The sequence below is a fragment of the Notolepis coatsorum genome (genome assembly GCF_963971535.1).
Source record: "Notolepis coatsorum genome assembly, chromosome: 1".
Classification (NCBI taxonomy): Eukaryota; Metazoa; Chordata; class Actinopteri; order Aulopiformes; family Paralepididae; genus Notolepis; species Notolepis coatsorum.
This window is the reverse complement of record NC_140165.1, coordinates 155,374,094-155,386,464: the sequence shown is the minus strand read 5'-3', so window position 1 is coordinate 155,386,464 and position 12,371 is coordinate 155,374,094. Positions and strand designations below refer to the sequence as shown.

The following is a 12,371-nucleotide window of genomic DNA, read 5'->3' as shown; positions in this document are numbered from 1 at the left end:
CATAACAATACTGTGGTTAAGGCCTTTAACCAGCAGCTCAGTAGCTAACATAACAATACTGTGGTTATATTTCGTATGGCTTATCGCATCCCGCTCAAGCCTATTGAGATACCCCTTATCTCCTGTACCTACTGTACTCCACCACGAACACAACTTATACACCCACACCTGACCGGGTCCCGCCTCTATGGAGGCGTAGCCTATAAGACCATGGTCCTGGTCACCAAACACCCTTCCTCTATTTTCGTTCCATCATATTGGATGCAATGCACCTTATGTAACTAGTAGTATGAAAAAGATTGGAGGAATTGCGTAATGTTGAAAGCTTACCGGAGGTTGCGTGCCCCTGGCATCTTCGAGGCATGTTTCAGCGACACGACGGGCCTATGTCAGTTAGGTATAGAGGGTCCAATCTTTGGAATGCAGCTGATCCTATGCTGAGGAAATCTCCATCTCTGCTTATTTTTAAAGCAAACTACAAAGAAATTCTCATCCAAAAGTAGTAGATAGATAACAGGTCATACATGTAGGTATGCATTTGGTTATGTGGGTGGGTAGGTTTATAGGCAGGTGGGTGGGTTGTTATATATTATTATGTACACAGTATATCCATGTATGTACTGTGTGTATGTATGTTTGTATTAACACGAATCTTTTAATGTATTCTGGTATTTTATAATATGCATATTCTTGTATTTTTGTATGTTTGATTTTATAAAACGGGGGACGTTCTTGATAAGCCTCTAGGCTTCTAACTTCTCCTTCACAATCGTTATAACTTATTATGTATTGTTTTTACTTCTGTTTAACTGTGTTAATAAACAAACAAACAAACAAACGACGGGCCTATGTTGATGTTCCTCATCTGTCGGCAGCCAGATCAAGGTGCAGCGTACAAGGTTGGCTATTGAGCCGGGTTGTACAACGGTGAGCCCTGTGTCATTAGGCACGGGTATTAGTGTTAGTAATGCTGGGTTGTTGTTACACAACCATGTTGTTTGTCGGCGCCAGGGGGGGATGGTTTGGTGAACGTTCACTGCGGTCCTGCAAGCGTGCTGTTAAACAACGAATGCTAGCTACATGCTAATACTAATGCTACATGCTGAACTCTACTGCTACGCTGTTCTAATATCTCCGCTGTGAGATGTTGTCACTTCTCCCTCCTCTTGCCCGGTTCATCAATGAAGGTCAGTCGGTAGCTGATGTGGGGGTTTTGCTGAGTCCTATTTACCTTTTTACGGGTAAATGGGTTGACAACAGGGTAGGCCGTGGCTAGGTAGCCTAGCCAGGTACGTTACCTTGTGTTCCGGCGGGGTCTGTTGAACGGTGTCCCCATCTGGGAGCCGATGCGTGAGCTCGGCGGTGTAGCAGTAGAGCTATACTACTGCAGGATGGGACTTAACGGCGGGTTAGGGCTCAGCTGGCTAGTTCCTATCCACATTGGCGTCGGGTAGTGGGGCTATGGGTCCAGCCGACATTGTAAACATGTTGCGTCTTTGTGCGCAGGCGGTTGTTGATCTGGGTTCCACATCACCTCACGCTAGGCTGTAGTAGTGTAGTGGGCTACTGTTTTGTTCTGTCACTCTGCTATGAGAAGGTCTGTCTATGCTACAGCTTTCTCTCCTCTCAACCATTCATGCTGACGGTCAATCGGTGTCTATTGGGGGAGTATGCAGGGGGGGGCTTTGTTTACCTTTTTTGGTAAATGGGCTAAGCTAGGGCTGGTGTGCTGTTGTGAATATTTTGAATGAAGGTGGGACTAGTTCGCTCTGGTCCGCCTCCCCTTAACGTTGTGTATATGGGTTTGCTCATTCTACAGTATTTTGTGGTTTAGTTCTTTTATTCATTTAACCCTTTCATGGTGCACACCACAGTGGAGGTTGCTGTTTGCAACCACCAATGGTGCTCCGTGTTAACATCAGTCCTTTGCTTTTGACATATTGAAACAGTGCCCCGCCCGGCCGACGCCATGGGTGGGTCGGCCTGGCGAGTGGCTGGTGGGCTGCTAAAGCCTGTACCGCCACGGTATGGAATTGGCAGCGATTAGAACTGTGTTCGAATTGCTGTTTTTTCTATCAGAAAAATGGTGTCTGGTGGCGGGGCCTTGAGGGCCAGACGACGTCGACACATCGCGCGAGGTTGTTGACGTTATTAGCTTTGACCCAGCCACAAGCTATAACCGCTCAGGGTTCCCCTCTCCGCAGGGGATTTTGGTCTTCTGCTGGAGCGCGGGCGGTATTGTCCTAGGCCCCACACCGCCTCACACCGCGCAGCCAGAAGAAAAGAGAGCACGGCCTCGTCAGCGGCGATGACGAGGCCCTCGACAGGCGGCCATGTTTTCCCCCGCCGGAGGTATCCTGGGCATTGAATCGACAGGTGTCCACAAGGCCGACAGCCTTGGCGGCCGAGGGATCGGCCATGTTGGATGGGTTCGGCTTGAACAACAAGCCGTCACCGTCCTGCCGCGAGCAGCCCGCTCTCCGATCACTCCCTTCCCCAACACCAGCGGAAAAAGTGGGCTCTGATTGTTTCCTTTGGCTGCGGGCCGCGTGCCTTCGTTGAAGCGCGGGCGGCCCCACTTTTCGCTTCTCATGGGGACAGGGGCTGACACCCAGTTGATGGCTGAGCCTGGGTCTGTCCGTGAGAATGTTGTGCTGTCAAGCGGCTCCCACACCATAAGCTGTGTTGGTTGAGCCTGGTGTTACGTCTGTCAACTATAAGTGTTGTCAGCAGGGGGGCTCGAAACCTTTTGAGGCACACAGTGCGGGCTTCCCCAGCCTCGCCTTCGCCAGGCCAGGTATCATGTTGGTGCCTTCCACTCCTGAAAGATTGGCAGTGGTCTCGCAGGCACGCGTGATTTGGGTGGTAGTAATATCACTGCAGGGCTACGGTGTGTAGGAACCCATGGGGTCCTTACACCTTGCATGTCCGGCTGCAGAACAACTCCTCAGCATGTTCTGGAGGGGTGTTCAGTGGGGGGGCTTTTTTCACCTAGAAAGCCCCCCGTATCAAACCGGCCCTTTCTGTCGGGGTCCCCCCTTGGGTGCGATTGCCTCATGGGTGGTGTCAGGGTCAGATGTCCCGACACGGAACGCTCTGCTCGCACGGTTCCAGGGTTGGCTACGCACAGCGGGTGGGACCGGGCCAACTATCTACAGTTCCTGGCGGACCTGCGCCACATGGCGGCGGGTGCGTTGGGCGTGTCATCACATATGACTACGGCAGTACCATATGTCGAGGTGGATGGAGAGAACGCTGAGGCGGGGACTTGTGTTTACACAACCCCACCCGTTTTCGGGTTTGGTACAGACCCTATTGTCAGGGACTCCAGCAGTGACAGCTCTGGTAAACGAGATCCAATCTCTGTGGACGAAGCAAGCCATCGTCGTGGCGTTCTCCTCCCGGTGTTCTCTGGTGCCTGAGAAATCGGGAGGGGGGGGGTGTCAGACCCAGGCTGGACCTGTCCCATGGGAAGGTTCAGCATTTTTTGGATCGTCTCCTACCTGTTGAATACTGTCAGGTGGGGGTCTGGTTCTCCTCCATAGACCTGTAGGATGCGTATGCGCATCTCCGATCTTCCATCCTAGGGCTTACCTACGCTTCCTTTGCAGGGTTAGCGTATGAGTACCAGAGGCTGCCGTTCGGTTTTCTCTGGCTCCCCGCATCTTCACCAAGTGCGTTTTTGATTATTATTATCCATACAAACGGCTCTGATCTATATATCACCCATACTACATGAATCATTTAACGTCGGTTGTAAACGACCCTCTAGGTAGCGTCATTCGGTTTGTGTGTGATAGGGAACTTTTATTTTGAAGCACCGCCAAACCGGAAGCAGCTACCGCAAGCATGAGCTCAGCTTGACGGATGAAATGAAGGTTTAGGTTACGGCTAAAAGGAAAGAGAAATCTCCGTGAATATCTTCGTTATTTTTTTTTATTTATTTTTTTTAATCTTTTTCCCCCCTCCTTTTTCCTCCGATTTTCTCCCATCCCAATGTTAGTCGTTATGCCAATTCCCAATCCCCTTCCTGGTCGCTGCGCACTTACCCCCCACAGTCGGTCTGGGAGAGTGGAGGCTATCACGTGCTTCCTCCGACACACGTCTAGCCAATCAACCGCTTCTTTTCACCTGGCAGCGCGGACTCTCACTGAGAGGGTGTAACGTGTGGAAGGATCACACTACCCCCCTTAGATCCTATCCGCGCTGAGCAGGCGCCCCGACCGAACTGTAGGAGTCGCTGTTTACAACGACCCGGACCCACCCCGCCAGCTTTCCCACCCTCTAATACAGCCAATTGTATTAGTGTGAACGGCCAGCCAAGCTGGTGACAACGCCGGAGCTGTGAGCTGGATTCGAACAGGCGAATCCAGCGTCTCCGGTGTTGGTGACGAACGCAATCTCCGCTACGCCACCTGACCGCCCATCTTCGTTATTCTTTTGTTATTTGGAAATGGTTTACAAGGTAACTGCTGTGCACTTTCTATGGTTTTAATATTTGGTTTGAACTCACTTTTGTTTGTGTTTTTGACAACCTAAAGTTAGTCCTGTACTGTGGGGAATACGTTGTTTTCTTGCTAGCTTGGTCATTGCAAATTGCTAGCTTGCCTACACATTTAATAAGGTCCAGAGTACCAGCATTTTAAGAGTTTTGTTTGCTTATAGATCCGGAAAGAAGACTTTCATGTGGTTTATGGTTAAGCCCCCTGTTGGAGAGAGAGGACAAGGTACTGGGGTGTCAAATTGTCCTATTTAGTGATATGGGCTGTTTATTTTATATTTGTATTCATTTATGTATTTGGCTATGTCACTGTTATTGGAAGCCATTTGTGTCAAGTGTTATGTTAGCTTTATTGAACAATGTGAATGTGGCACTTATGTATATCTAATGTATATCTGTATATAGATAATATATCTGAGTATCTTTTCTTTGTCTTTCTTTGTCTTTTCACTTCAGCTCTTACGTTGTGAACTGAAAATAAACATTCATGAAACACCAGTAAAGGAGTCCATCCATCACTCTCCCAGGGATGCTACAGTAAGAGCTTACTCTATGGTGAAGTGTAACATCGGATATTCGTCTCCCGGACCCTGTACTGAACTTCACACTCACTTGAGCTGTTAAGAGAAGGAACCGTTTCATTACCTTACTATAGACCTGATAATTAATTACCTTTTTTGTTTTAAAAATGCACACTTCATGTAGAGCTTCCTTTGTTATTGTGTGTATTCTAGTCATTGCTTTGGCATGAACACTGATGTAAATGCCCATAGATAACACATTCAATGCTGGTTATTTGCCCTAATTTACCATTCAAAGTGTATGCTGTGCTATTTCTCTGTCCATGTCTATGCTGCTCTGTATGAAGGCGCAACCACATTCACTTTATTCTAACGTTGAAAGGTGCAATAATTAGCTCATCATGGCATCCTTAGAAGGGAAAGGAAAGTTATATAGGAAGGAAACTAGCTCCCCAGATGAGGTCAAAGGCTTAGGAGAAGAGCATCATACAGAGGTAGGCCTAGGGTTGGAAGAGTCTGAAAACCCACAGAAGGAAGCTAGTGAAGAGGAAAAAGGTCCCACTGATATCCCTGAGGAAGAGGATGACCTAACTGAAGGTCGCCGACGCTCCCACCGTACACCGCGCCCAACAGAAAGGATGCGTGCGCACCAAGAGGAAGAAGCATGCAAAAGGGAGAAAAGACTGCTGTACCTGTATGAAAAATGGAAGCTCGACATTTGCAAGGCAAGAGATGAGATGAAAACATACATGTCAGAGGAGGAGCTCTGGACTCTCATCGACAAACTAAATAGGTCTAAGACGGACGTTTGTATGATGTATGTCGAAATCAGAGATCCCGCCGCGCCTCCCAATGACATAAGATGACGAGTGGATACGTGCGAGACAGTAACCAGGGAATTAGTCAACATTGCTCATGATAGAACCATAGGTACAGAAGGACGATTTCAATGTCCAACGGGAAAGGAACCGACTTCATGAACTGCGTCGCCATGACTACGCAAGGTCGGTCTATGGATCTGCCTCTGACGTCTCCTCATTAACTCAGAGCAGCAGGTCTACACAAGGCTCATCTATAATAACTAAGCGTGTGGAGGCAGCAGCTAAACTAGCCAAAAAGGAAGCCACCTATCAGATGATGCAAGTAGAGGAAAAACAAAGGGAAGCTATACGCGAACTAGAGGAACAACAACGAAAGGCTCTGGAGGTACAAAAGCGTGAGTTGGAGCAACTACAGGCCAATAAGGAAGTGTTCGCAGCCCAAGCCAAACTAAAGGTCTACGACGATCAGATCAGACATGAAGCTGCCGAACACATCAATGAAAGCAATGCAGAGACGAGGAACGCACCTGCTGCCAAACTCTTTCCATCTCATGCTGCACCAACCTCTCATTCTGACATCACTGCTCTCGCACAGGTCTTCCATGACAGCATAGCCTTGAGTAGGCTTCCTGCACCAGAGCCATTCGTTTTCAATGGTGATCCTATACAGTTCATCGAATGGAAGACAGCGTTTACCTCACTCATCGACCAAAGAGCAATAACCCCAGCTGAAAAACTCTACTACCTGAAGAAGTATGTTGGTGGCCCAGCACGCCAGGCTCTAGATGGCACGTTCTATCGTAACGACAAGGAAGCCTACAAAGACGCCTGGGATAAGCTGAATCATCAATAAGCTATCCAACTGGCCGAGGATTCAGCCTAGGGATGCAGAGGGACTCAGGAGTTTCTCTGATTTTCTCAATGCCTGTCGGGATGCCATTCCTCATGTCAAGGGTCTTGACATACTCAACGACTGTGAGGAGAACCAAAAGCTCATTTACAAACTACCAGACTGGGCAGCCGCCCAGTGGAACCGTCAAGTCACAAAATGCTTGAATGAACGTCAAGAATTTTCAACTTTCGAGGACTTCACAAAATTCATGTCAACTGAAGCGGAGATTGCCTGCAATCCAATCATGTCTTTCCAAGCTCTACACTCATCAGCCACTAGCGCCGATAAAGGAAATGTCAGAGACTCTAAGAGAAACAAAGCCAGCGTTCTTGCCACTCAAGCAGACACTTACAATGAGAACCGGAAGTTTAGGACTATGGCTCCATGCATTCAGTGTGAAGATGACGGACACCAGCTCCATGCATGTGAAAGATTCACATAGATGTCACTGGATGAGCGACGCAACTTCATAAAGGAGAAGAGACTATGCTATGGATGTCTAAAGCCAGGACACAATGCGAAAGACTGTCGCCATCGTCACTCCTGTGACACTTGCAAGAAAAAACATCCTACAGCCCTCCACGATAACAACTATCAAAGAGAAGAAAGGCCTGCACCTGATACAGAATCAGATCAAGACCCTGAGGAAAGATCCCTCAGTGTAGCAGTTGGAGGCTCATCCAGCACATCAATGATTCTACCAGTATGGGTTTCCTCCAAAAGTAACCCAACTATGGAGAGACTTGTCTACGCTCTTCTCGACACTCAAAGCGATACTACATTTATCGACCAAGAGGTGAGTGACGGTCTTAATGCAGACAAGAATCCAGTTAAACTGAAGCTGACAACCATGAGCGGAAAGGACACAATTCTCACAAGTGAGAGTCTGCGGCCTTCGTGTAAGAGGATATAGCTCTGCCACTCAAGTCGATCTTCCAGTGGCCTACACTAAGGACTGCATTCATTCATTCATTCATTCATACCTACCCGTAAACCGTGCACACATCCCCAGACGGCTAAGAAATGGAGTCATCTAGCAGGAATAGCAGACGAAATTCAAACACTAAAAGACTGCGAAGTGGGTCTTCTCATAGGTTATAATTGCTCGAGAGCCATGGCTCCAAGGCAAGTCATCCTCTGAGCAGATGAGGAACCATACGCTGTACGGACAGATCTAGGGTGGAGTATCGTGGGGCCCTCAGCTCAAAGCCAGGATTCGTTGAGCACCAGTCGCATGTGCCACAGAACCATAGTTAAAGAGCTACCCCGGGCCACACCGGCCGATGTTATCCATTTCTAGAGTCAGACTTTAAGGACGGCAGTGAAGACGGAAAAACAGTGTCTCAAGATGACATCACGTTTCTGAAAGGGATGGATGAAGGAATACGGAAAACCAAACAAGGCCATTACGAAATGCCCCTGCCCTTCAAAAACAGACTCCCCAACAATAAGAACTCAGCCCTGATTCACCTTAAAAGGAAACTGCAGCGCGACGAAGGGTACAAGAAGAAATACGTCAAGTTCATGGAAGAGGTTATTGGAAAGGGGGGCGCAGAACCAGTCGAAGATGGTGGGAGAGAAGGCAAAAGGTGGTACATTCGCCATCACGGCGTCTTTCACGCAAAGAAACCTGACAAACTTCGCATTGTGTTTGACTGCTCAGCAAGTTACAAAGGAACAAGCCTCAATGACCACCTCCTTGCTGGGCCCGACATGTTGAACAACTTGAGTGGAGTGCTCATCCGCTTTCGCCAGCACCCAGTTGCTCTGATGTGAGAAGTTGAAGTTTTTTCCATCAATTTCACGTCCAGGAAGCTGATCGAGACTACTTGCGCTTTCTCTGGTGGAAGCAAGGAGACCTGAACTCACCTCCCAGGGAGTTCCGCATGAAGGTGCATCTGTTCGGTGCGGCCTCCTCGCCAGGGTGTACCAACTACGGACTAAAGCACTTAGCTAAGGAGAAGGCACACACCTACCCGCATGGATCACGATTCGTCATGAGATACTTTTACGTGGACGACGGGGTCACAAGTGTTGAAAACACTCAGAGTGCAATTCAGTTAGCCAAAGAAGCACGCAAACTCTGTGCCACAGGTGGCCTCCGTCTACATACGTTTGTGTCAAACAACAGAGATGTCCTCGAGAGTATCCCGCTCTCTGAACAAGCAACCAACGTAAAGTGCATGCGCCTCAGCTTTGATGAGCTGCCACTTGAAAGAGCTCTCGGGATTCAATGGGACACGGAGTCTGACAACTTCTGTCTCAACGTCAACCTTAAAGAACAGCCTCCTACACGCCGCGGAATCCTGTCAACAGTAGCCTCCATGTACGACCCCCTCAGGTTAGTGGCACCGGTCCTGCTCAAAGGGAAGATGATTCTCCAGGAGATGTGCAGGCGTGGAACAGGCTGGGACGACCCTCTCCCAGAGGAGCTTCGTCCAAAATGGGAGAAATGGAAAGCTGAACTAGCACAGTTGGAAAACGTCACCATATCTCGTACCTACTCACCTGCTGGATTTGGAAAAGTCTCAAAGGTGGAGCTGCATCATTTTTCAGATGCCAGTACTAAAGGGTATGGTCAATGTTCGTACTTGAGACTTAAAAATAAAAAAGGAGGTGTCCACTGCGCCCTGGTTATCGGAAAAACGTGTGTCTCGCCGACCAAGGTCACAACTATTTCAAGATTGGAATTGACAGCCGCGGTTATCTCTGTGAAAATGAGCAGCCTGCTCAAAGATGAATTTGGCTCTCCTGGTGCTGAGGAGTTCTTCTGGACTGATTCGAAAGTAGTCTTGAGGAATGAAGCAAGACGATTCCACACCTTTGTCTCTAACCGTGTCCAACGGATTCATCTCAGCTCAGACCCTCAACAATGGAGATACGTCCCAACAAGTGACAACCCTGCTGACCATGCATTCAGGGGCTTGACGCCCAGCGAGCTGCTGATATCCAACTGGTTCACTGGACCCAAGTTCTTGTGGAACAAAGAAATGGAGCTGCCTGCAGATGATGCTCCAGAGCTAACTATTGGAGATTCAGAAGTCAGAAGTGCTTTGCACTTAGCACAACGACCAAGGAGCAAAGCACTATAGTTTATCACTTGTCTAAGTTTTCTTCTTGGTCACTCGCTACTCGAGCTATCGCACGCATTCAGAGACGCGTCCACAAGAATAAATCTAACTCACTAACCTCTCGAATAATCAGAGATCATATAGAATTAGCGGCAGTGGCTAGTTCGTAATGGACTAGAATGGAGAAGTAAGATGACTCCTTCCATCCACTAGTCTGGGGGTCCACCTTGGGCAAGTGGTAGCACCCCCTAAGCCTCCCTACCTGGGGACACAGGCCAACTAGGTTATTCCTTATTATGGAATCAGTCGGATTTACAGTGTGATATAAACCACTCCTGATTGGTGGGAGTGTAAACGACCCTCTAGGTAGCGTCATTTGGTTTGTGTGTGATAGGGAACTTTTATTTTGAAGCACCGCCAAACCGGAAGCAGCTACCGCGAGCATGAGCTCAGCTTGACAGATGAAATGAAGGTTTAGGTTACAGCTAAAAGGAAAGAGAAATCTCCGTGAATATCTTCGTTATTCTTTTGTTATTTGGAAATGGTTTACAAGGTAACTGCTGTGCACTTTCTATGGTTTTAATATTTGGTTTGAACTCACTTTTGTTTGTGTTTTTGACAACCTAAAGTTAGTCCTGTACTGTGAGGAATACGTTGTTTTCTTGCTAGCTTGGTCATTGCAAATTGCTAGCTTGCCTACACATTTAATAAGGTCCAGAGTACCAGCATTTTAAGAGTTTTGTTTGCTTATAGATCCGGAAAGAAGACTTTCATGTGGTTTATGGTTAAGCCCCCTGTTGGAGAGAGAGGACAAGGTACTGGGATGTCAAATTGTCCTATTTAGTGATATGGGCTGTTTATTTTATATTTGTATTCATTTATGTATTTGGCTATGTCACTGTTATTGGAAGCCATTTGTGTCAAGTGTTATGTTAGCTTTATTGAACAATGTGAATGTGGCACTTATGTATATCTAATGTATATCTGTATATAGATAATGTATATATCTGAGTATCTTTTCTTTGTCTTTCTTTGTCTTTTCACTTCAGCTCTTACGTTGTGAACTGAAAATAAACATTCATGAAACACCAGTAAAGGAGTCCATCCATCACTCTCCCAGGGATGCTACATCGGTCATTGAATTATAAACGACCCCCCCCCCCCCCCCCCCCCCTCCGGTCACCAGCAGATGACCAGTCATGACGTTTAGGATCATATACAGTTGAAATTTTTAATATAAAGTTGATCGGTATCAAACTGCATTTGATCATCTAATATATGCATTCATGGCTATATCTCACGTTCTATGAAATACAGCAGAAAACGATAAAAACATATTATACTCTGGACGGTATTTTAGTATGAATGTGTGAATGAAAAAGTTAAACGTTCCTACATCCTGAACGATAGATAATTGATGTTGAATGGGCCATAGTAATGTCAATTTAGCAATACAATTTAAAAAGTTATAGCCCTGCAAAGAAGGTGAACATCTCCATAGACAAATAGTGCTGGCAGAGAGGCTACAAGGAATGGGTTAATTGAAGGAGTTTGATTGTAATAATTGTAATAATTATGGGGAAAACCTGTAAAATAACAGTGTTTCACTGCTGAACTTTAAGTTATGTGACTTAATTGAAGGAGTTTGATTGTAATAATTTTGGGAAAACCTGTAAAATAACAGTGTTTCACTGCTGAACTTTAAGTTCTGTCACATAATTGAAGGTGTTTCATCGTAAATGTAGGTACAACCTATGAAATAACAGTGTTTCACTGCTGAACTTTGAGTTCTGTCACTTAATTGAAGGAGTTTGATTGTAATAATTTAGGAAAGAACTGTCAAATAACAGTGTTTCACTGCTGAACTTTAAGTTCTGTCACTTTATTGAAGGAGTTTGATTGTAATAATTTAGGAAAAACCTGTGAAATAACAGTGTTTCACCGCTGAACTTTGAATTCTGTCACTTAATTGAAGGAGTTTGATTGTAATAATTATGGAAAAACCTGTAAAATAACAGTGTTTCACTGATGAACTTTAAGTTCTGTCACTTAATTGAAGGAGTTTGATTGTAATAATTTTGGGAAAACCTGTAAAATAACAGTGTTTCACTGCTGAACTTTAAGTTCTGTCACTTAATTGAAGGTGTTTCATCGTAAATGTAGGAAAAACCTGTGAAATAACAGTTTCACTGCTGAACTTTGAGTCCTGTCACTTAATTGAAGGAGTTTGATTGTAATAATAATGGGAAAACCTGTAAAATAACAGTGTTTCACTGCTAAACTTTAAGTTCTGTCACTTAATTGAAGGAGTTTGATTGTAATAATTATGGGAAAACCTGTAAAATAACAGTGTTTCACTGCTGAACTTTAAGTTCTGTCACTTTATTGAAGGAGTTTGATCGTAATAATTTAGGAAAAAACTGTAAAATAACAGTGTTTCACTGCTGAACTTTAAGTGCTGTCACTTAATTGAAGGTGTTTCATCGTAAATGTAGGAAAAACCTGTAAAATAACAGTGTTTCACTGCTGAACTTTAAGTTCTGTCACTTTATTGAAGGAGTTTGA

At 46.0% G+C, this 12,371-nt stretch overlaps 1 protein-coding gene across 1 annotated transcript in view; it reads left to right on the top strand.

Moving 5' to 3' along the window:
- Positions 1-8,621: 8,621 nt before the first annotated feature.
- adgrd2 (adhesion G protein-coupled receptor D2) overlaps positions 8,622-12,371 on the top strand; it is a gene marked incomplete at both ends in the record, with an annotated part of 136,138 nt that continues 132,388 nt past the window's right edge. The window contains 2 exons of the mRNA XM_084308010.1: positions 8,622-9,208; positions 9,593-9,776. Coding sequence (XP_084164136.1) covers positions 8,622-9,208; positions 9,593-9,776 — 771 coding nt within the window. The remainder of the gene's footprint in view (positions 9,209-9,592; positions 9,777-12,371) is intronic.